The 25488-nt window shown below is 46.1% G+C and overlaps 1 protein-coding gene across 1 annotated transcript; it reads right to left on the bottom strand.

Annotated features, from left to right (window-relative positions):
* Positions 1 to 529: 529 nt before the first annotated feature.
* Positions 530 to 24304, bottom strand: pkd1b (polycystic kidney disease 1b). The gene is made up of 41 exons (XM_029455998.1): positions 24232 to 24304; positions 23253 to 23433; positions 22988 to 23172; positions 22711 to 22829; positions 22166 to 22313; positions 21807 to 22072; positions 20615 to 21379; positions 19941 to 20072; positions 19667 to 19812; positions 19413 to 19549; positions 15265 to 18923; positions 14612 to 14752; positions 13981 to 14263; positions 13767 to 13869; positions 13369 to 13497; positions 13035 to 13185; positions 12784 to 12921; positions 11917 to 12061; positions 11170 to 11823; positions 10334 to 10487; positions 9993 to 10158; positions 9224 to 9419; positions 8954 to 9121; positions 8706 to 8846; positions 8413 to 8623; positions 7820 to 7943; positions 7211 to 7354; positions 6661 to 7069; positions 6299 to 6410; positions 6008 to 6219; positions 5629 to 5831; positions 5351 to 5548; positions 5114 to 5268; positions 4683 to 4883; positions 4281 to 4455; positions 3999 to 4175; positions 3594 to 3621; positions 3095 to 3232; positions 2816 to 3002; positions 2336 to 2447; positions 530 to 2256 (listed from the first exon to the last, which is right to left on the bottom strand). Exons 1-41 carry the CDS (start codon positions 24302 to 24304, stop codon positions 1363 to 1365), a joined length of 12060 nt encoding a protein of 4019 aa, XP_029311858.1. The 3' UTR covers positions 530 to 1362.
* Between the last annotated feature and the right edge of the window lie 1184 nt (positions 24305 to 25488).

The following is a 25488-nucleotide window of genomic DNA, read 5'->3' as shown; positions in this document are numbered from 1 at the left end:
CAGTACGGTATAATGTACGTTGATGTTGACGAAGGTTCACGACGCCAAGTCAAAGCTCATGAAGCTCATTGATTTGAAGTGTTGATCTCTGTTAATGATTCAGTTTTGTGTGTATTTTGTTTTTATTTGATGCTTTTTATACTTATTTCCTGTATTATATTACTCTAATATTTAACTGTATTCTTTGTTTTAAATGTCTTTTCTTTTGTGTATTGTGTATTTTTGTGTATATTATATTATGAGCAATCAAATCCAAACACATTATCAATATTAAACACTTTCTCTCGTACATTAAAGTCAAACTTTTATTTTGAAGTGACCTCAGCATGTGATGCTCAGTAATAAGTGTGTTGCTGCTCGTTATCGTGTGTTTACTCTCATATCAAGGTCTTTTCTTTCAGTCAGATAATACTACCAATCACTGCTGATCAAATATTCATTCAGCAGCGTGTCAACTAAACACATTATTAAAACACAAGTGGACACAGTGTTCTAAATCTAATGTTTGAAGAAACACGCCCACTTTCAGATGATGTCTTTATTCGCAGAGTGAAATATCCTCTTACAAAAGTATATAACTGTTTGATTTGTACAAATATTACATCCTTCCTCCTCTTTTCTCTCTTATTCACTCACAGAATAAGAACCTGGTTTACTCCCAACTGCCCTCGTGTGTTTGATCAACAGGCTTTTAGTCTTGAATAGTAACTGCGGTTTGAACAATGAATTGCACATCCATTATTTACCGTGCAGGTGCACGCTGTGGAGTTCATTAGTTTGTAGCAAAGGAAAGTCCCAGAACTCATAATCTAAATAAGGCCAGAAGGAGAAGTTAGTTTAATGGATTTATTTATTATAAATGTCTTATGTATGCAGTATGCTAGAATCTCATTTTCTCTGTGCAATAGTTAGTGACACATTCAAAATTGGACATTTTATTATTCCTGCTCAAAGCCTCCAGGTTGTTGTTCATTGGAAGATTTTACAAAAACCTCATTAGTAGCGAATGAAGATCAGTTTTGTCAATATGTTAAAAGGTAGTGATTTAGAGTTGCAGTTCCTTGAAGTTGTGGGCCAGGATGGTCAAAATCAAAGCAGCATAGTCCAAGATATCCTGACTTGTAGTATTGATAAATTGATAAATGTCAGTACCTCTGATACAAACATCTGTTATTATGGGAGGAGAACGTGCATCATAGATTAAATGTTTCCTGAAGAGCACCTGTTAGCAAACTATATGAATCCATCAAACCAGTGTTGCATAATGTTGCGCCAAAGAAGCAACAAATACAGTCCAGCTCTCTGTAGCTGCACAGGGATCCATTCAGATCCACATCCATCAGTTCATCAGTGAACACAAGGTCAGTCTTGTTCAGTCCAAGCCTTCCTCTTCTTGGGGACTCCTTCATTTATTTGCTGTCTTGCCCCTTCTTCACTCCTGGGTCTGGTGTTAGTGAATGCTAAATATTCTCCTCCATTGCCGCATGGAGCAACTCCACCTTGGCTGTGGAAAGCCCTCTGAGCTGCATCAGCTGAATGAGAGGTCCCAGAATGCCAAGCTCTTCTCCTGGGGAACCTGCCATATCCAGGAGAACCTTCAGGACTCAAAGCACAGATTCCAGATGCAAGCTTGGCTGCTTCAGAAGTACGGTTGTTGCTTGATGCGTGAGGCTGGAATGGTACCGATTGAGACTCAGAGTAGGATCTACGTGTACGGGGAATTCTGCAGAGCGATGCAGCGGAGGAGCGAAGTGTGGAGGGAGTGAAAGAGAACGAGGATGGGAGGGAGACTCGTGGTTTGGGGTGAAGAAGACCGGTCTTCCTGTGTCTCACTTCTCTCACGGTTTCCTTTCCTTCTCCCGTCAGTTCCTTTGCCTTCGCCGACTCTTCTGCACCTTGATCCTCGTTACTGATCCACTTATCCCTCCTCCTTCTCTGAGCTTCTTCTAATTCCATTTCCAGGTTGTGAACATCCTCAGTTATCTGATTGACCTGATCAAAACGACACAGCAGTGCACTGACGCAGGGCTGCAGGCGGTCCAGGTAGGGCTGGACGTCAAACCCAGCCTCAGACACCGACGAGTCCTCAGACCTCATAGAGAGAGCGGAGGACAGGGGACGGGGGGATGGAAATGAGGAGGACAGGGAAGGAGAGCGGGAAGACGGGAGGGTGGAAGACAGGGTGGAGAGACAGGACTCCTGTGAGGACCTGGAAGGAGGGATCTCCATACCTTCAAACTTTACCCTGTGCCTGAACTGGAAATAAAATAAATGTGTGGAATCAGAAACATGAAGTGACTGTGGACGTGTTGCACCACAACCAATGTAATCCCACCTCTTTAGCTTTGGAGAGTCCCATCCACAGTTTGAGTCTCTTGATGAAGAACTCCACCATCTCATAGTCCTGGGGTTCAATGGTTGGACGGTACAGCTCAGCCTGCTCGGCCCTGAAGGACACAGCAAATAGAAACCCAATATTATATATACCTTCTCTAGTATCAATCAAACTCAATTCAGCGTGTTCATTGGTTAAATTACGATCACACATCTGACTTTAGTCCTTAAACCTTCTGGTGATCCCCTGATGTTTCCTCTGGCGCCTCCTTGAGGTTGACCTTTGTGGATTTGATTGAAATGTCTGGATAGATTGCACAAGTACAGCCTCACAGAACCTTTATTAACATCTAGCTGTAACTGAATCCGAAACGTTTTTAATATGTGTTCATGTTGATCAGCTCTTGTGTGTCTCAGGCTCTGCCAGGGTTTGAGGTCATTATCCACACAACCACACTACCAGTAATATTGTGCCTGGTACCTGTATGCAAGGATGAGAACAGCTCCACAGAGTCTGGCCAGGAGGCAAACACCTCCCCCCACCAGCAGCAGCCCATAGAGGGGGCCCAGGACCGGGTGGACCCTGCAGAGTCTTTGCAGAGCCATCCGGCCACGCAGCATGGACAGCACCGACACACTGCTCTGCTGTACTGACAGGAAACCTTCCACTGAACGGGAGAAGAGCTGAAACAAACACGGAAAGATGTCAAAGCACATTTCTTCTTTTGTTATTATCGATTCAGCTGAACTCTTCTTCTACCGTGTTTCCGAGGTGAGTGCAGAGCAGCAGCAGCAACAGCAGCAGGACGGTCAGAGCCCACAGCTCGCTCCGGGCTCTCTGCAGCACTCTGCCCAACGCCACCCACCTCCGCACAAACCTCAAGGTTCCCAGCAGCTGGAAACACACAGCAATGGAAATGAGTAGACGTTTTAATAGAGCGGGGGAAACCAGTGCACCGGTTGTATAACGATGAAGCAGCGCTCTCATTCACCTTCAGAACGAGCAGAGTGAGCAGGACAGCCGCGCACTGAGAGCTCCTCTGCACCAGGAGGGCGGCACTGAAGAAGTCGATGAAGCCGTCCGGTTGGGATCGCAGCTAAATGACACATTACTTTAATGTCATCAAAGCAACACATAGAGCATTTGAACTGTCTTTTTCTTTGACATTATAATGAATGATGGTATGTTCATGTAGCTATAACTGCCACCAACGGCCTGTTAAAGGTGCATTGAAGGTAATCTCTCTTAAAGGGATACTTCACCCCCAAAATGATCATCAGTATAATCTATTACTCGAAAGCATCAAGAAAGTCTTGTTGAATTTAAGTAAATGTGGCGACTCGGATCCTCACAGACGAGTCGCACGCCTGTGGAAACGTGAGTTTATGTGAAAGTGTTCTAAGATATTTAGCAAAAACTGGATAAATGAGACTTTATTATACTGCACAAGTTATAGTTTATAAACAGATGTTTTGTTATAGCTGTGCTGTAAACGCGGCTCCATTTACTTCAAATCATCAAGACTTCCCTCAGTGTTTTGGAGGCCGGAGAGAAACAGTAAGTTTTCTTCAAGAATAAAAAGGAAACACGGGAGAATGATTGCTACACAAACGGTCATTTTATGGGTGAACTACTTTAAAAGTTCTCCGTTTTCATTTCTTACCTTGGAAACACAGCAAATGGCCTGGGACAGGAAGCAGAGCTGCAGGATAGCCGTTGCCAAGGACAACAAGGCCAGAAGAATCTGGAAGCAGTTTCTACGCAGATACTGAGCACGCTCAGTAGCCACACACCACAGCTCCCCCAACAAGATGAGGAGAGCAGAGATGAGAAGAAGCACCTGCAGTGTGAGCAGTATCACAACACATGATGTTTGAATCCTTCACTTAAGAACGTGAAACATGCCTAATACTTCATCTTTATGTATTTCAGGTGTTTGTTTTACCGTAAGAGCCACCTGCAGGTCCAGTCCGGAGACGGGTGAAGGGAGGAGGAGTGCATGGATGGAGAGAAACGAGGCGACTCTCTGTGTCTGAGCACACTCTAGTTGGATGGACACACACACAAACAGACCAGACTCTCTGTGGTAGTGTGTGAAGTCCACAACGAGAGTTTTAAAGCTGGGAGGAATTAAAGAAGAGCAATTAGGAAACATCAAATCAATATTTGTAAAACTTGAATTTAGAGGGTTAGGGTTAGGGTTAGGGTTAGGGTTAGCTTCTTAATGAAAGTGGTAATGTTTAGTATTTAATATATATTCCACCTGTCTCTAATGGTGTTGATTTCATCAGGACACTGGAGGGTTAAGTACTCCCCTTGCTCACCTCGCTATCACTAATCCACTTACTGATTCTTGCTCCAGTCTGCCATGTGCAAGTCAGCTATGAGCTGGTGTGTCGTTACGCTGCTGTTTCCCAGAAAGACACTCGCCAGAGGACCGAGAGTGTGTGTGTGCTGCAGCCGCGCTGATCCGACCAGGCGCAGAGTCGGGTTTTGGTGCAGGTGTGGCACCAAGGTATGGTTGAGCCACCGCTCTGCGTCTGCCCAGCTGGAGGAAGAGAGAATGGACAGACACTTTGTCAGGGTTGTCCCAACGTTCAAGCTTCTTTTACTCTCTTTCATCTTGTAGACACAACACACAACACACAACACACAAAGACCAGTAATAATAATAATAATAATGTGTCCAGTGGAACAGGCAGAGTCCAGTCTTCATTTTTCTCCCCATCACATTCAGTCTGGTGTCGTGCTTGGACAGTAACCAGCTGTTGCCCTTACTCTCGGAGGGAGGTGAGGTTGGGGACCCCCCGGGGTGCAGTGTGCAGATGCCGTCTGACAGCGGAGTGCAGCAGCCTGCCCGGCCTCTGCTCTACGCCGTCCTGGTAGTTCACCATCAGCACCAGCAACAGAAACAACAGCTGGCACACGCAGTGCTGCAGAGAAGGTGCAGAGGATCGTTCACAGAAAGATGCTTCTAGAGACAAATTGCCACAAAGTGTTAAAGTGATGTCTCACCCTCATGAGTGATCGCAGAGCTCGGACTTTGCGCGCCTCCTCTTTAGCCTGGAGCAGCCCGTAGCCACATGGTGGCCGTACCTTCCCACCGTGCTCTCCGAATGCCCTCACCACGGTGCTCTGCTGAGCCAGCTGGTCCTCCACCTCTGGATCCACAGGCCTCCACAGGGCTGTGTAGACAAAGGCCTGCACACACACCTGAGCAGGGGAAAGACACGCAAATGAAAGGAACTATCCACCAAAGATCTAAGAGTTCATTAGAAGACGTTTGAACTCACCTTGAGAGGTTCCAGCAGCAGAGCAGAGGCGAGGAAGGCAGAGAGAGCAGATACCAGACACATGAGGACCGCCGATCTGGACAAGAAGCTGCCGTAGAGTCCGACCACAGCCAGGCACGCTCCGAGCAGCGCGGCCACCAAGGGGTAGATCACACACAGTGCCCAGGGGGGGAGCAGCCAGCTGGGCTGACCTCGAGCCACGCCTGGAATGGAGGAAGTGAGGTGTGAATGAAAAGATAACATTTGGTGTTTTCTTTATATCTTACTCTAGTACAGGGACTCACAACCCTGAATGTACCTGGGGAACACATGGAGAAATGATCTTTTAGTTTACAATACAGAGGTGGAGCATCACAGGGCTGTGGCTCCACAGTCGTACCTATGCGTGTGGTGGAGGAGGAGCGCGTGGAGTCGGGAGACGGGCTCGGCAGGAAGGTGCTGGCCACCGAGTCTACAGAGAGCACGGAGGGACATTTGTAGAGTCCTGCACCGTGCAGGGTGGGACACTGTGGACCTGGCTTGTGGATCTCTGCACCGAACAGAAACTTCTCCTCACTCTGATCCGACCAGCTGCTGCAGGACGTGCTGCGGCTTCAAAGCACAACATCACAGTCATAAATGTGCTCAGCGACACGCAGCTGCATGAAATGAGCGACTCACACATCCTCACGTGGTTGAGAGGGAGGTGATGGTCCTCGGGGAGTCCCACCCGCTGTCTGAGTTGCTGTTAATTGCATCTGTGTCGTCTGCTGCTGCTGCTATAGACATCAGCAGATCCTCCTCTGGCGTCAAGGACAGAAACACAATCAGACTATCTGCACATGTATTTCTAAGTATTCCCCCGACTCATGTTATCAGCTACAATGGGGGGATTTTGGGGGAAGTGCTGTAATTTCCTTTTTAAGCAGTGTACATTCTCAAACCTGCCCGCACACACTTCTGCTTGAGGGGATGAAACCTCACAATACTCGCTTTGACGCTGATACATGATGAATTAAGATTATTCTCATCATTATTCAAACAGTTTCTCACCAGACAGAGTCAGAAGTGTCCTCAGATTGTGGTTATGAACTTGCACTAGGTTGGTTTTGATGATGGAGACCTTTGTATCTAGTGCAGCAGGGGATTGGTGAGAACTGGGAAAGTCTTTTGAAATGGAATATATGCAACGGGGAGCAGAAGGTGAAGCCAGGCGCAGCTGCATCAGGGCCTTTTTTCTCCTCAGCTGGCGCATCGAGCCCGGAGCAGGTGAAGCCTTGCATGGGACGGGGGCTGGGCTCGTCTTGGTGAAGCACTGGCCTGCCGGTAGATTGAGGAGGCTGTCGCAGGATGGCCATGTCCCGATGACCTCCTCTTGACATGCTCCGTCTTTTTGGGGCGCCAAACCAGACGCTGCCCAAAAGTCCAGAATACTGGAGTCAAACGCCTTGCTGTCCAGTAACTACAGGAAGCAGAAGAACACTTAAGGAGACAGGAGGAGAAGAGCAAGTCTGTGTGTGTGTGTGTGTGTGTGTGTGTGTGTGTGTGTGTGTGTGTGTGTGTGTGTGTGTGTGTGTGTGTGTGTGTGTGTGTGTGTGCTCACAGATGAAGGACTGTCCCGCACTGGGCCAGAGGAGTCTGGCAGAGATAGGAAGGAAGGGCCGGAGAGATCCGATTGGCCGAGGTAGACGTCCATCTCCACAGAGTGACAAACGGGAGAAGGAGGAAGTGACATGTCTACAGTTACCTGGGTACAGTGTGTGTGTGTGTGTGTGTGTGTGTGTGTGTGTGTGTGTGTGTGTGTGTGTGTGTGTGAGGGGGGGGGGGGGATAGAGAGAGTCATTTCATTAGATGACATTTATTACATCAATACCTCAACAGGTAATAACAAATGTAAAGTGTGTGTGCATGTGCGTGTGTGTGTGTGTGTGTGTGTGTGTGTGTGTGTGTGTGTGTGTGTGTGTGTGTGTGACACACACACACACACACACACGCACACACACACACACACACACACACACACACACACACACACTGCAGCCTGAGCTTTGCAGTGTACACTCAGATAAAACCCTCTCGTTGTTTGTTCACTGAGATAAGTGTGTGTGTTCAACACATCGCTGTAACGACCTCTAATTAGCAGCGTGGCGGGTCATCAGGGTCACAAGAGGACAGAAGGTACCATGACGATGCAGGAGATGTGTTAAGTTACCTGGCTGTGAGTCTTTTTGAACAGGAAACAGAGGAAACACTGGAGAGGAAACACCAGTACTGCAACAGTCATCCCCACGGCAACCGCCTCCATGTTAACCAGCAGCCGGGCGGACACCGGTCCACTGGAGCAAAGGGGCAGACATCATCCGCTCAGAATATAGCTTTGTGATGATGGACACAAGGACATAATGTCCCTTTGAAAGAGCCACAACATTATAAAACGTTGTATTAGTGATAATACAGTAAGACATAAGTACTAAATCATTTGTTACATCCTGAACAACATAATATAAGAAGCTTACACAGCTGTAACTTTGGCGTGAGCTTGTTTTTTCTCTATTCTCTTTGCTCTTTAAACACTGTTTTCATTTGTATTTAAATGTCACAACGTGTTTTCTTTTGCACTTTGTCTTGATGCTTGTAAAGGTTTTTGTAAAGCACTTTGCCTTGTTGATGAAATGTTGCCTCACAATACTTTATGGCATTGAAGTGCTATTTATTGTATCAATGGTTAAATAATAACAACATAAGAATGAAAGAGTAGTCATGAACACGCTCTGTGGATATATATCCACCTATAAGCCGTCCTACCTGTGGCCCTTGGTGCCGACCCCCCCGTACCACAGAGCCCCCAGTGCCAGGTAGAGGTGCAGCATGAGGGCGCTGCACGTCACCCTCTGACCCCTGGTGAAACGGCTGTGGGCGGGGCGTTCCCATAGTGACAACCACAGGTGGTGCTCAACCATCCCAAACATCAGCTGGGAGGTGAAGACTCGGCGAAACTGAGAAAGCTCCTCTGGACCTGAGAGAGGAACAGTCGCAGGACTTAGTTAGCAGCAAACATGATGTACATGAGCTGCTCAGGTGAAAGTGTTTGAGCTCACAGGAGGCGAGAACTTCCTTCTCCACAGAGCCGTCCTTCAGGTTCTCCACAGAGAGCCAGTCCTGCAGCAGGAAGAAGAACATGTGGTCTGTCTGAGGGTCCCAAACCACCACGTGCTGCACGTACCAGGACGGGTCCAGACCTGCAGGTACATACAGAGACACTGAGCGAGATTCAACTCTTCCTGGTTTGAGAGGGAGACATTATAGGCAAAAGATCACCAATTTTTTTTCTGCAGTTTCCACATACCGGTGTTATCATGCCAGATTCTAATCTTCCAAACTTCTCCCAGGTCGTCATCTGTCTCCAGGTGAAACTGGTCCAGGCTGCCGCGCTGAAAAGCTCCGTCCCTCTGCAGATGGCGAGAGCCGCTCTTGTTTACTCCGTACAGACTGATGCCAACGTGTGCCGTGGTGCCTGATGGGTGCATTCATCATTATATATAGCTTTAGATTTCATAGACTCACACGTGACAATGCTTTTATGTTTTGTCTTTCATTCGACTCGTCCCTGGCTGACCTGCTCCTCGCCTGCAGCCGGTCTTCACCAGCGCTCTGTAGTGGTACAGCCCCGGCCGGCCACACAGAGGCACCTGGCTCAGCCTCCAGCTGTCCAAGTGATCCAGTTTATGGGCGATGAGCCCCACCAGCAGGTGAATTAGAACCAGGACAGCACACACAATCCCCACCACCATGTTGCGCACGGGGCCGCCCGGCTGCGCAGAGAAGGACGATGGAGGGAGAGACAGAAGAGCCTGTTGGTCACTGTTGTCTTCCTGACTTTGCATTTGGGGAACAGATTAGCTGTATTTGTTTTAAAATACATGCAACAGCTATAACACAATCTGAGAGACTGCAAAGCCTCTTCTACTATGTACTTTAGGGATACATGGGAGAGGGAAATTACAATGACAGAATGTCTCAGCATGTGCGAAGCTTAACACACCGACAGATTCAAGGACATGGAGGGAGATCGTGGGGGAAACCTGCTACTTCATTACACCTAAAGTCAAGATGAAACAAGTTCATGCACGTCAATAATGTTAGCGGGTGTGTGGTCTTAGAGAGACAAACTACACGTATCTTTAGGGAATATAATAAATTACACTCATTTTAGGACAGTGTGCATGTTTTGGGTATTTTGGGCCAATAGCAAGACATGGGTATAAGACTGAATCTATCACCATTGATTTAGTTAAAAAGTCAACATACACAATACTTTTGGTTGAATGCACAAAGTAAAATTCAGTAAATATTAAAGTAAGAAAGTGCTTTGTGTTCTCACGTACCGGTGGCAGCAGAACAACAGCCCCAGGATGAACAAACAAACTGGCCCCAAACATGGTGAGGTGCTGCGTGAGGCAGCGCGCTGCGTGGAGCGTGCTGCCCTCCAGTGGCTGCAGACCCTCACTGCTCCAACGCCGCTCCTTCACACTGAAGTACTGGCACACAGAGCTGAACACACACACTGACGCACGGACGGGCCCTCCGTCCGCCAGAGACGAGGTCAGGTGGACAGAGAGAGGCTTGTCTGTCCCGTCCAAACTGTGGTGGAAGACATGTCGGTCATGTCCTTTAGTCACTGAAGGAGTGATCGTACGATGAGTTACAGAAAAGAGGAAAGACTCACAGTGGAGACAGAAAGACGGTTTCCTCTGTGGAGGCGGTCGCAGCAGAGAGACTGAGAGTCCACCGTCTCACGAGGGAATCATGGGATGCATTAGTCCCTGGCACTGCAGCGCTCACTTCTATCTTGACATGTCCCAGACTCACTGGAGTAGCTCCTAGATATGCATAATGCAGTTTGAAAGCAGCCTTTGGGATGAATAATTCATGCACAAACTCACAGATATACAGTAAGGTACATTTATAATTATGAAGGCCCTGCATGATCGACCTTAATGAAAGCTCAACGTCAGATATCTTCAGACATCCTGACATGAAGTCGACCTGTACACTAACATCTTCAAACTGTATTCTTATGTTTGTATTCCTGATGAATACACGTTAAAGCCACAATGTGTCTGACTGTGAACATGTCTGACTTTCTCTCTCCTCCAGTCCAGTACAGTTCCACAAACTAAAACTGAAATCAAAGTCAAAGTGAAAACAATGGGACAATGTGAAAGGGTCGCGCAGCTTCCCTCGCTTTACAAAGATCTGTAATGACTTCCAGCTCATTGTTTCCTGTTGTGTTCACTCTCTCCGCTCTCACAGCATCAGGTTTCAGCCGCTGCTCAGGTGAACACAGAGAAGCATTTAGCAGCTAAAGAACAAGATATCTTCCTCAGAGGTTGACCCCAAAAACAGCGTTAAAGAAGAGCGAGCAGGCCATCAGACATTCTGACCATCGGGGCTTTAAATAGATCAAATGCAGCTTAGCAGCCATCAGAAGTAGGTCCACAGGTGCAAAGTAATACAAACAAAGGCATTCATTGGTCTTTCTGGTTATAAGATGTACTGTACCTGGGTCCAGGCTGAAGTTGAAGGAGATGTATAAACCTGCGTTTTCATCCAGTCCGTCCACGGCTTTGACTGTGAGGTTCAGCCTCCCCTCAGTGGGGAGCGTCACAGGAAGACATGTCCCAGCTGCCCTCCCTCCTGCACCCCCATCATCCCGTTCCACAGGGTGCCTGTTGGGCAGGGTGACCCGTATGGCCTGTTCGGGGTCCAGATCCTCGATGAGTATGGGCCGGCCCTGCGGCGTGCTGAGCTCCATGGCAACCAGAGAGGTGGAAATGGGAGGGTCGGCTGCGGTCAGCAAAGGGTTGGACCCTGCATCCAAACCAAACAGGACCTGCACCACCTCCGACTTCTGACTCCTCAGGTGAGCAGTCAGGGAGGCGGGGATGTGAAAGTGACATCGGTCAGCTGCTGGTGACTGAGAGGGGAGTGGAGTGCATAGCAGGTGGGAGGGGTCTCCATGGAAACCCACTGTGTTGATGTAATCGGTGGAGAGCGAGAGAGGCGCCTCGCCATGAACGCGTGAGTGCATCAGGGAGCGCATTAGGGCCCCTGCGTGACGCAGCGCTGACAGGGAGATTGTGGACGCTGCCTGCAGAGTGCCGGAGGGCGCCGGGTCAGAACCGACAGACTCACACACAGCAGCCAGAGTGCTGCCTGCAAACAAAGAACACACACATATTCACCAATTTGATAACTTCAGCGGGAGCTCACGACGGTTTCATGCAGGAAACGTTGGTCGACCAGCACCGATGATGTTCAGGATGTTCCTTCCTGCTTCCACAGCTGACAAAACACCAGAACTCATCTGCTCATCCATGACATGGATCATCTTCCCCACAGCTTCCAGAACCTTCTCCTGGCACTTCTCACTTATCAGTTCACTCGGAACAGCCTGGAGAAATCAGAGGAAATGTTTATAAGTGGTATTATTGTTTGTGTTTTCCCCAGAGCATACTGCTCGCCACACACAATAATGGCGACTTATTCAGACTATCAGGGAAAAATCAAGAAATATATTCAAGTATCTTATAATAGCTGCAACCAACCAGCACTAAGCTTTATTAAAATAAATGCGCAATGACATCACCAATATGCAAATGAGCACATGAGGTCGTTGACTTTGAGCCAGTGCTCGCTAATTTAATTGGAATAGAGTTGGCGACAGTGCACAGGACTCACTGCATGTGGCTTTCTTTGGCTTTGTGCCGTAAATTGAGCGTTCATTTCCCAAACAGATCGTACCCAGACAGAATTAGTGAAAGTGAGGCTTATAGAGAAGCAATCTAAATGCTAATGGTCTCATTATTCTACAGCCATTACATTGTGCAATCAACATTTACTACTTAGTGATAAGTTAAAGCAAATATGTGTCTATTGCCACTTTAATGCTTGAAAGTTTGAAAAAGAGGGAACATTTTGACAAGTATGACGTTATGACTTTTTGGTCTTTGTGTGTCTGTGTTTGCGTGAAACACTGAGAATGTTCTCAATGGATTTAAAATCTTTCTATGTTTGCCTTCCTGCAGCTGTCTCATGAAGCACTTCCAATATTACTGATGACTTGTTAAATGTTTTGGACTGAGACTGACGAGGAAACAAACGGTGATGACTTACGGTAGAGAGGGACAACGCTGAGCTGATCTGATCAACACTCAGCAGGGAGGACACGGCGAGAGAGGCCAGGGCCTGGGTCACGTTTTCACGGATCTCCCTTCTGTCCATGAGCGGGATGTCAGTCTGTCCAGAGTCCATCTGTGGACAGACGGGGGAAACTCATGTCACTCACTCACCTCACTTTGGAGATTCTCACATCCACTATGATCATCATCAGTTGTCATTTCATGCACTTGATGCTGACACACGACCTGATTCAGCTGGCTGCTGAGGGCGATGGAATAAGGGATGATCTCTTGAGGGTTGCCATGTTGGACTAAAGCCCACAACTCTGTCTGGCTCTTGTTTCTGAGCCACTGACTAGCAGCTGCGTCCTTTGGAGGAGTTTCAACCGTCAACATTCTGGAGAAATCAATCAGGAAGAGAGTTCACTAAAATACCACAAAGACATTTGGCATAATGTGAAATAACATAAATATTCTTTATTACCTTAGACTGAAAAATAAAGTATAGTGACATGATGCACATGACAACACACAGAATGAATGGGTTTATCTTTGGAGGCATCAACTCCTGGTAGTTTACCTGTTCAGAGCCATGACCTTTGACCCCAGATGGTCTTCTACCAGCAATGTAACTGTGATAACTGACAAGCTTTTTTCTAGCCCAGGACTTCCCATTGGAACCAGACTGCCATATGTTGAGCGAGTACCTCTAGGGAGAGAAATTAAGACATAAAAGATAAACAGTTTAAGTTTGTCGGGAAGTCATCTCTATAAACACATATAGAGGCTTTGATTGAATGCAGGTAAATAGTCTGTGGAGAGAAAAAGAGGACGATGTGCATTGTGTCGAAATACAATCTCTGATTTGTGAAACAATCCGGTCGTAATCTGGTAATTGGACTGTAAACAATGACAGGCGCATAGAAGATTTGGATATCTGCCATCTGGATATCTGGATAGGTTGAGGCCTGTATTCACCTGTACAGAGTGAGCAGGGGGCACACCATGCCGATGGGCTGGCAGGGTGCTACCTGGAAGGTATAGATCAGCTGAGAGGCCCTGCTTTCATCATCTTGCCACCCTAACAATACACAACAGATGTTAGCGAAACACAGTCCGATTGTTGAAGAAGTTCACTTTTTAAACCAACAAGCTTGCAGTGATAAAGATATTGATTTAAAACACTTGTTACCTGAGCAGTTGTAGGTGACCACTGTCTCCAGCAGACGTATATCTGACTCTGGACTGAGATCACACAGGCCTCCGTGTGGGGGATTGTTAGGTAGTATCGTCAGGCTGGCGCTACCCCAACGCCCTCTGCCAGGTTGGGATACATTGAGAGCTAAAGTATAACTCTGGCCTGGCTGCAGGACACCTGAACGCACCACCAAGTTAGGAGAATGTCTCCCTGTAGATGTGGAGATCTCGTTAAGGTCAAAGGTCATGCCAGTCTGGTCCTCAGCACTCCATTTGTACTGTGAGAAGATGCATACGTGAACTTTAATAACACTGGATGTCTTATTGTCTGTGAATATTTCTATATTTCTTCCCTGCAAATAATAAACCCTTGTACTGTTCATGTATCTATGTAATTAAGCATTACTGCGATTGGATATAGATTAAACGGTCTAATCCCAAATGAGTTCTCTAAACAGATAAACACCACAATTAAAAAGATAAAGAATAAGTTTCCACTTTCCCTACCATTGCATTTCAAATGTTTTGTCACTATTTTAGAGAATATTTAGCATAAATTGTTTACATTTTATTTACTTAAAGAATGACTTTACATGTAAACTGGACGTTAGTGTCTGAATCATTACCTGAGTCTGGTCGTCACACTGTCCACATTGTCCCGAGAGGATGACGGGGGTGGTGTAACTAATGTGGTGAGAGGAGGACAGCACAGAGCAGGACACACAGTCCACAATCACAGGAAGCACAGGACCTTCAGACACAGTCACCTTAAAATAAGAGACAGAGGGATGTGTGAGGAGTGTCTGGATTCAATTTGTTGGTGAATCAATGATAACGTCCTCCATATTTGCCCAAGTCTCCAAAACTATTTATTTGCAAGAGATATATAAGAAGGATACAGTAAGCTGATGTTTTTATGTGATAAGACATGTTGTTGTGTAAGAATGGAGATTATGGGTGATACTCACTGTCTGGTTGACAATGGCAGGTCTCCTCCCTGCCTTGTGTACAGTAAGGGTGAAAACGTAGACTGTCCCTGGGTGCAGCTGAGTGCTGAGTACAGTCATTTTACTGCTGTTACTCCCATTGGGCTGCTTTACAAAATGAGTGGAGTTCTAAAAGAAAATACAAACGCCCAGGTGTTAGTATCACCTACATAGATCTCAAGAGAGGAGAGGACTTTGTCTTATCTTATCCTGTACTTCCAACTCTTTTAACTTCCAGCAATTATTATCATTTTCACTACACTAAGTTTGCTTTAACGTCAAGAGGCCTTTACCAATGTCATGAAGGTCCAGTTGTACTGCAGTGTATCATTCACGGCTGGCTCTATGTCCGGGTCTTCAGACTCTGATCCGTCCAGGACAAGGTCACTGAGGCTGGGCCACAGTCTGTGTGATCCTCCCTTGATGGCAGCTACCAGCTTTGAGTGGACCACGGTAATGCTGGTCTTTCGTTGGACAAGTAGAGGAGTTCCCTGGAGAGAAACGGTGAATACCAGGCAATACTGTCCCATGTCGAGAGTATGCTTCGGGAGTAAGAGAAAAGGTAAAGTTGCATCCACCTGACTTTTAAGAATCACTTTATTCCCAGATAATTCTAAATTGGTACAATCTGACTGTTTGAGTATATCCCATAGGTACGTGGCTTTGTAAGCAGAGCAGTTAATCTCCACACTGGCTTCAAAGAAACTTGTTCTAGACCTGAAGATGGTAGAATTGCTCTGGACGAGAGAAGCTTGAGGGCTGGAACACTTGGGCTCCTCCACCTCGATGTGTATCTGTGTGGACACACCGCTGACACTGTTGAGAACTTTGACCATAACACTGTATTTCCCAGGAATGTAATACGTATGACTGACTGTGCTTAAGTCTGTCACCAATCCTTCAGTGGAGTTTCCAAAGTCCCAGAGGTATCTGGGATTGCTCCCTCCATTCACTTTTGCAGAAAACCTGACAGCATGTCCAACAAATATTCTTTCTGAATGACAGACAAGCTTGACCTTCTTAACAGGCCACTGAACTGTGGCAGAGTCATTTATCGTCTTGGAGCATATTCCATTAGTGGCGAGTACACTAACAGACAGTGAACCACTTTTTGGTGGAGTAAAGATCACTTCTTTTCCCATGAGCCAGGTGGCCTCAGACTCCACCAAGTGAAATATCCAGGTGATGTTGACTGGAAGTCCAGTTTGAACTTCTGCCCTGAACTGGATTCCTTTGAGAGCCTCTAGAGCTTCAGAACAACAGTTCACAAGTCGCAAACCTTGAATATGCTCAGTGACCAGGATGCTGGAAGACACCTCAGCACTGCTGACCTGGTTCCAAGCTTTCACTGTAACTAGATGCGTCCCTGCAGGAAGGCTTGCTGTGGTGAACCGCCCTTCAAGAACACCCTGACTATGAATCCAGTCTTTGTTTCTAAATGTTATAGCAAAGCTTACGTTGCTTCCTTTGTAGAGTGTTGGAATAAAAGTAACTTGTTCCTCTGTGCAGAAAGAAGACTCGGAAATGTTCAGCATTAGACCTTCGATTGCATCCTCGACTGTAACAGTGTGTGAAACCATCTGCCAATTTATCCCATTGGAGACATTCAAAGACACCTGATAGGTGCCTGCACATGGAAAAGTGTAAATAACGGTCTGATTAGAAGCATTAAAAAGCATAACATCTCTAACTTCCCAGTTCCAGTCCAGATCACTACCCTTCCGAATAAGCCCATGGAGTTGAACGGCAGCACTTGTGTTGGTATAAAATGGAGGCCTCTTTCCTTCAATGTCAAAGTCCGCCTCTAAGACCTCCTCCTGAACATTAAACTCTTTTGTGACTTCGCAGTGGCTGAGGACATTCTGAACTGAAACTCTAACAAGACAATGACCAACACTTGTAAAAGTGTGGAGAAGAAAAGGTGAATGTGTCTGCAGAGGTGAAAGATCAGATTTTACAAACCAAAGGTACTCCAAGTCTGACCCAGTAACCACCGATACAGAGACATTCACAGATTTCCCTAATGCCACAATGTTTGATTGTGTTGTAATGTGTGCACCTGTTACAAGCTGTACTGCAACTAAAGACACAATGCTGGTGGTCTTACCCAACTTGTTAGAAGCTCTTAGCTGAACTGAAATCCCACCGGTAGTTTCCGCTGACATATGAAAAAGCTTTCCATCACCAGTAACTTGTCGGTTTATTCTGCTATGTGTAGCTAGCCAGTGATAAGTGACATTGGAGCCCTTGGTGATTGACCCAATAAACAGCAGTTCCTCTTGGGTTGGTACGTATTTCACGTTTGTCAGGCTCTGACATTCAATCCGAAGACCCTCTATTCTTTCAAAGACCTCTATTAAAATAGCTGCCTCCTTTCTACTCACCAAGTTCTGTGCTATAACCCTCACTTGATAAACTCCTGGTTCCAGGAAAGAAAATCTAAACTGATACGTTCCCTGTTTGTTTGAGGTGATACCATCCACAGACCAGTAGTAGTTGGTGCTACTGATAGCACTGCTAATTGCTGAGATGAGAGTTTCTTCTCCCACTACAGCATATGGCTGGTTGGTGTGAAGTGAAAGGTCTGAAATAGCAAGTAAAACATTTACTTTAAGGGTCACAGAATCACGGCTAACAGCATTAAATGCTGTGGCGGTGACTGTGAACTGACCCGTCGAGGTAAAGACATGTGACACATTTTTGTTCTGCTCCACCGAAGATCCATCTCCAAAGTCCCACAGCACTGACACATTGCTGCCAGTGCAAGTGGCAACCCAGAATGAGGCTAATGTATTGACTGTCAGTGTGCCACTTTGAGTATCATGCGCCACAGACAGCGTACTTACAGGGTGTTGAATGGTGATACTCGCTCTGGCTGTTTTGTTGCTGACATTGTTACTTGCTGTTACTGACACCTCTGCAACACCTTCATCGTTAAAGATATAACACTTTTGAGGATTTTCTGTCACAGCAATGAGACTAGAGGTGCTGTTAAACCACTTAAAGTGGTAACCTCTCATCTGTACAGGGGAAACCAACACACTGAAGCATATCTCTTCCCCAACTGCCACGACTTCCTGTGATGACTGAACTGTCATGTTGGTTATTTGCGCTATGACACAGATACTCGTATTAAACGATACGGTTGTAACAGAACTAAACACAGTTAAACTAATATGATAAATCCCTTGGCTTTGGAATGTGTGCATGGATGTAGACTGTCCCTTTACTACAGTTAGAGATGATCCATCTCCAAACAGCCAATGGAAAGTCAGAATGGATGTGTTCCCATTCAGCAGAGCGGTAAACTGAATGTCTCTTCCACTCATGATGCAGTCTGTAGGAAGAACTCCACTAACAGCCAACCTATAGACCTCTACATTGATAGACTGATGAGCTTGGCTGACAGAATTTGAGACAGTAACATCTACTGTATAGTTTCCCGGCAATTTATAGACGTGGGAGATGAAACCATCTGTTAGGTTTCCCTGCAGGGACCCATCACCAAAGTCAAAAACCCACATGAGACTTGTACCAGTGGCCACCGCAGCTCTGAAATCTGTAGCAGAGTTTAGTTCACTGGGTCCGTTGTAGCTGACCATTAATCCAGAGATTTTCTCCATAACTTCCACCATGAGCCAAGTGGTCAGGACCGCAAGGGTGTTGTTGGCACACACTGAGACGTTATAAACCCCTACAGATGCAAACGTGTGGTTGACTTTACGCTGGATGCCTTGGACAGCTTCAGAGCCGTCGCCAAAGTCCCATGTGTAGACGAGAGCGTTGGTGGAGGGCTCTGCAGAAGCTTCCAGAAGGAGAGTCTGTTTGACGAGGGGCACGGCAAGGGAAGAGGAAATGAGGAGGTGATGCAATTGAGGGCGGACACTTATCTTTATGGAGGCGTCAGTGCTGTCATATTGGTTGGAGACTTGGACATGGAGTGTGTAGTCATCTGCATGAAACAAACACACAGGAAAATACATACCAGTGTCATTCTTACCACCAAATCTCACCAAAATAAAGACACATTAAGCAGATTTTTAAGAACCTATAATTAATTGAAAGGACAAATAAAACTTGCACATAAGGAATACAGACCTAAGTCCAATATTCACTTCAATTTTCCTTTCGTGGTTTGGTCTGCACCAACTCCTTGGGGGAAATATTTGGCTGTATGGTTGTTAAATGCTCCACTATCTTCATTAGTTAGATGCTCAGTGATTGTGACTGTTCCTTATCGGTTACGCTGCAGACTGTAAAACCAAACCAATGACCTCAAAAATGCTTTGTAGAGCTGAGGGGAACTGTAAAGTTAGGTGATAGATCTCTGTGGGTTCATCACTATGAGTAACCCCTCTCACATTACGAATAATCATTTGATCCATTGTAAAAATGAAAATATTGATTAGTTCATATTTGATAGTTGTGTGTGTGTGTTTACCTGGGTTTGGATAAGTATAGTTCACCGAGTCCTGGACATAAAGTTGTTTCTCTCCTCTCTCCAAGAGCCCTTCCATGTTCTGACATAGAGAAGACTGTGTGTGGACCACCTCGCTACTGCCATCCCCGAAATCCCATCTACATGACATACATCAGACATACATGACACCAGAAGGAAACATTTCAAGTGGTAGTCTTCGTTTTAAAGTCAGGGATATAAAGAATGCCATCCCGAAGGATTTCTGACACCCCTACCTGAAGTTGACTGGTAGGGAGATGTCCACTTTGACCCTGAGAGTGTAGAGGTGTGTAGCATCCACAGATACGACCTCCCGGACTGACACAAACTCTGGCTCAGCCAGTGGGGTCATTTCATCAGCAGTCAGGAGGATTAGCTGGCTCTGGGAGCTCACACGGTTGGAAGCTGTCACCTAGCAGAGAGATAACAGGTTACTTCTTTTCTTTTCCAAAAAGAGCACAGCATGTAATGAAATGTAATTTATCGATAGAGACGACTCGATTATCTTACCCTGAGCTTATACTCAGCAGGTTTCTTGAACACTACACTGTAAGATTCTCCTTCATGGGCAAACTGCTCCAGGTTGTCAATCACCCATGTGAATATCACTGAGGAACCACTCTCCACTTTGGCTGTAAATGACTACAATGCAAAACACATAAAAAATATTAGAGAATATAGAACTAAGGTGACTTTTTGCACTTTTCACCACCATGGGGAAGCATGTTAGCGTGCTAACATTTGCTAAATATAACAAAGTTGAATGTCTTTTGGTTTTTAGGTATTTGGTCATAAACCAAAGTATTGGACATTTAGAAGTGTTAACCTATTTGACCTCACGTGAGCACAGAGAACATTTCCTATCATGTGAAGGCAGCTTTAGGATAAGTCATGAATGTCATTACCAAACGTTTTGCTAATCCTTCGAGAACAAGTGGATGTATTTTATATGACAAATAATATTTTCGAGATCCTGTATTCAAAAGGTGAAAACTACAGGGATTTCCCAAACCATTAGGATTCATCCTCTGTGACCATGAATGTCTGTCCAACTTCAAATGGCATCTGACTAATAGTTGTGAGATATTTCAGTCTGGAGCATAGTGATGGACTGACCATCTCTGGAGCCACGCTGCTCTAAATGATTTGGTCAAATAAGCAGAATGTGTATGTTGCATTCTCACCTGTGGAGTGTCTATGAGCATCCTCCGGCATCCATGTGGCTCAACACTGAGCCTTGTGACTGCCTCATAGCCACACACACTCACACTCACACTCTGAGAGCTTACTGCATCCATCACACTGATGTTCAGTGTTTGAACCCCGACTGAGGGCGACACCAAGGTCACAGAGGAGAACCAGGTATCGTAGGACTGTCTCTTACAGCCAGCCCAAGACTGAGCCACCTCTTCGGGGCAAGATGAACGGAAGGGGACCCCATTCTGGAGAACTGGGGCTGACCATGAGCTCCTGGCTTTCTCTCCAGACAGGACCTTTACAACGATAAGTGTTGGGACGTTGATTTGGATATGAATCTGGTTCTTTTCATCTGGCACAGGGTGTATGACGTTAAGCTCAAATGTAGATCTCAGACTCGGAGTAGGACCGGTCGTCAGGGCCCAAATATCTGGGGCTGTGGTTGTCTCTCTGTGGGTGAAGCCGAAGTTATCATCATGCTCGGTACCTTTGTGAAGATTGTCCATGTACAGCATCCTCAGATCACACACCACCCCGTCCACCCACTGGCCTCCTTGGGGCAGGGAAGTGAGGCCTCCCTCCCACCAGCCTCCCCACTCTGTTCTCCTAAGGGACATGTAACTCTGGCACCAGGGGGAGTTTAGAGAGGTTTCACTGTTCAGGCAATGTAGGAATGTTCCAGAGTCGCGAGTGTGTTGTATAGCCACAATGTCATCAGGGTACACCATGATCGCTCGATCTAGAAGAAGCAGCTGTTACCGAAATAAAACAGAAAATGTGTGAGGAATCTATTTTTGATATATTTTGTCTTCAAACATCATAGGTAAAATAATAGAGAGCTGCAGGGATGATTTATTTTTGTAGGTCTACCCGGAAGTTAGCATCACCGTGGTTCCCCTCGACAAAAAGCCAAAGGGACTTTTACATTGGAATTTGGATTTGTGCAGAAAAAAAGCTTGAAAGTTAAGTCAACACCACTTTTTTGGTCAGAAGTAAAAAGCTAATGTTTACTGACCTTTTATGTCTCTTAAGCATAAAGGCTGTAAGCACCAACCTTCAGCCATCTAACCAATAACCCACTCACTTCGAGACGAGGGAACCGGAAGTGCAGAAATGCTAACTCATCACCGGGTTTTAGGATTCATTCCTGCAGCTCTCTACGGCTCCAGGTCAACTCACACTTAAAGTTTTCAGGTCAGAGCTCGGGTTTATTCTTAAAGACAGGTCGGCCACCAGGTGGTAGAAGGGGGGTATTGCAGCGTATCTGGGAGGTAAAGCAAAGCCACGGGCCCCTGCTGCAGAGTCGTAGGGGCTGCAGGGACTGGTGGTGGGCACACAGGCCTCCAGCAGGTGGCACCAGTACTGGCCCATGCTGCAGCCCCCTGTGGTGTTACACAGCGGTACTGCTGAGCAACAGCTGAATGGATTAAGGAGAGAGCTGCAACCTGAGGAGAGAAGAAGAAAGAGCAGATTACTACCTGCGGTGTTAAGCCAACAGGAGCTTGCACTAAACCTTCATAGTAACTGCTGTACTGTACCTGGAGGTACCAGGTGGTGGTTGGGGTTGCAGTAGGGTCGGAGGATCTGGACACGGGCCAGAGAGGACACTGAGCTGGGCCGGACCACCAGCTCCACTGATACCAACTGACCCGCATGACTGAACCACATCCCTGGGAACAGCTGCATCTGTGAGTGTCAAAGTAGCACCGCAACATAAAACAACAACACAAACTCTGCACAAAACCTTTGATTTATATGTTTTTAATTATATTAAAGGTGGAGTGCAGAACCTTTGTCTCCCCCCTCTGGCAGTGAGAGTAATTACTGTATGGGAGAGACCATAGCAACAGAGAAGCAGCTTTCTGTGGATGTGGATGCTCAGATAAAAAATAAATGTGCAGGGGAAGACTTGAAGAGAGCACTGCAGACACCACAACTACAGTATACTGTGAAACACTGAGAGCTTTCCCTGCTTTAATCAGCATCGTGCAAACTTGTTTGGTTTGAATGTAACAAAGCCGTGCTGACCTGTAACTCCTCACTGGAGGTTTATTGGGTCTATGAGCTGTGACACTTTACTGACCTCCACTGTGAGCTGTCCGATGTCTGGGACGTTGAGAAGGGGCTGTATCTGGGTCTGAGCGTAGACGCCGCTCATGAGATCCAACCCAGTCAGGTATCTGTCCACGGACGAGAAGGACTCTGCATGAAGAGGGATTCACAGAAATCACCTCATGGTACTTTAAATACACATTTCGTGTCGACGTCAGAGTGTTAGTTTCCGTCTCTATCACAAGACTGTCGAGAACTTGAAGACGTACGTTTGTCTCTGGTGTTCTCCTTTGAAACAAAAGTCTTACCAGTTTCTTCCTTTTCACAGAGGAAGAGGTATCGTCCAGCACATTGAGCCTTTCTCCACCGCCCCTGTGTCCCCAAGGCCGTCTGAGGACACCCCCCCGGACTCTCTAAAGGACTCACTGGCTCCACACCCTGGTCAGACCCCTCTCCCCCCGATCCCTTCAGCCAGACCCACACAGTGGTTTTCCTAAACCAACATGACAGAAGAGAAGTAAATGAATATGAACAATATACAAACACATGAGCATGTGTGTTTGTAGCACTCACACTGGAAAGGAGTGATGGATGAAGTTCTGCAGCTCCAGGCTGTCCGCAGAGGCCAGACCTCCTCCCCGAGTCTCTCTGCAGGAAAGCTGGGCCTCCGGCCATGAAGACGGCCTCTCTGAGAGCCAATAGCATCGCCGGCTGGTCAGGTGGATCTGACCACCTTGTGGACAGTGAGTGTCCTCTGGAAGGCAGGACACACACTGAACTGACTGCATGCGAGAGGAGCTATTTACATAAAATGAGCTGATTCAAATCAACACTTGTTTATTTCCACAGCCGTGTTCAGGAAGTCAATTTGTACGATTAATTTAACCCGCTGAGATCATAAATCACACGATGAGAAGAGCAGGTTTACATCATCAGCGAGAGGCAGTCCCAGCAGGTGTCACAGGACAGCTGTTGCATTTCTTCCTAGATTACATACACTCTCACATTTCACCTGCAATGTTTCATTTTAAGATTATGTTGATATATTTCCTGTTAACTCTTGTTGCTTGTGTTGATCTAATCAGGAAATGTGAGCTGATCATGTGAGTACAAACCGTGTGAGGGAGTGATAAGTATCTCTGCAGGTATAAAATATACTGCAGGTATTTACATTTAAAGGACATTTGAAGCAAAATGGTTTTAATGTATCAAAAGTAAAAGCAGACATGATATCACATCAGGGATGCATCGATGTGTAAGCAGAATGTTATTGTTGTTATTTGTATCCCTGCATTGTTTAGAGTTATTGTCTGTGTTACAGAAAACCTGCACAACCACAACTTCTTTAACCTCTTCCATAATTAAAACGTCCCACCTCTACGCTAAAACAATGAAGCTTTCGCAGCAGTTAATCATGACTTCACATCTCAATGTGTCATGAGAACGGTCCAGCTCCAGGTGTATCTGAAGATCCCTCTGATCCCTCACCTGAAGAACAGAACATCACATTTGTATTTGGAGTCTTAATTTGATAGAAAATGAAGCTTCTCACCTCCAGCTGCAGTGAGCAAAACCCCACAAAGAATCCACAGCGCCTGCTTCTGAAGCACTAGTGTACCTGTCATCTTGTAGAGCACATCACATCCTCCTGAAGAAAGAAATAGTCTCTGCCTAATCACCACAGGAGGAATCAATGCACTCCCATCATTGCATTAAATCTTTCCTTCACCCTCGTTGCTCTTGCACAACTTTAAAATGTTGTCTTTCCTTTCAGTCCTTCCTCCTTATCTTAAACCCCACTGTGTGTCTGGTCCACTCGCTCCCCCTCCCCTCGTCCTGCACACACACCGTGAGTTATGGCGGTGTCGTTGTTTAAAGGCCTCTTCTCCACTCTCTCTGAGCGCCTGGGTGACTTCTACTTTGTCTCTCAGCAACAGCCATAGAAGCCGAGTGGACAGAGGAGGCCAGCGCTGCTCATTACCATGTTGTAAAACCGTTGGTGCTGAATAGAAGCAGTGGGACTCAGTGAGGCGGGATGCAGCGCAGCGTCCTGACACAAACATTGCAGTTTCACTGTTGTTTGAGTACAAATCATTGCTTTTAATGTGCTATAGGAATATAGAGGGAACTGTCTTTTTTGCCGGGTTGCCAAAGGAAGATGTTAGAAACTTCTTTCTCCTGCATCGTGCCCCACGGCCTGTTGTCCGAGCACTAACTCCGAGACCTCGAGACCAACCACACAAAGGCTCTGTGACGCACACGCACAAAGAAATGGAGCTAGTTTAAAAAGAAAGGATGCCATCGGGGTTGCCTGGAGAAGGAACAGATAAAGTTGAAGGCAGTGATAAGGCAATCATAGCTGAGTATTGTCAGTCCATTGCCATGGATACCATTGTATTTCTCTTTGTGAGGAACCCCCCCCCCCCCCACACACACACACACACACACACACACACACACAGGAGCAGATTGTATTGGTCACATTGAATATAGTGCTAATTCTAATAGTGAATGTATTTTATATGTTTACTCTTGTACTGTACACAAGCACACTTTTGACAACATTGAGACGAACAAGTTTTTAATTCTTATTTTTTTATTGATGTGTTGACAACATCTGTAGGTTTAAGCATTTAAATCCAACTCTAGTCTGAGTATATAATCTGCCGTATTTCGTTTACTGCCTGCTTCTCATATTCCATCTCACACATCATCCCTGCTTTAACATTTACAGTTTCCTTTTTCGAGACAGCTCTCTTTAATTTAAAGCCATATAAGCGGTGTGACGGTCCGGTATTAAATACATAAA

This window comes from Cottoperca gobio, chromosome 19, assembly GCF_900634415.1.
Source record: "Cottoperca gobio chromosome 19, fCotGob3.1, whole genome shotgun sequence".
Taxonomy (NCBI): Eukaryota; Metazoa; Chordata; class Actinopteri; order Perciformes; family Bovichtidae; genus Cottoperca; species Cottoperca gobio.
The sequence above is the reverse complement of the archived record's forward strand: the minus strand, read 5'-3'. Positions and strand labels throughout refer to the sequence as shown.

Coding starts and splice junctions, on each gene's coding strand:
- pkd1b (XM_029455998.1), bottom strand. CDS start 24,304: ATGACAGGTACACTAGTGCTTCAGAAGCAGGCGCTGTGGATTCTTTGT. Junction 8,847..8,953: donor AATCTGGCATGATAACACCG/GTATGTGGAAAC, acceptor ATGTACCTGCAG/GTCTGGACCCGTCCTGGTAC. Junction 8,624..8,705: donor GAAGGAAGTTCTCGCCTCCT/GTGAGCTCAAAC, acceptor TTCCTCTCTCAG/GTCCAGAGGAGCTTTCTCAG.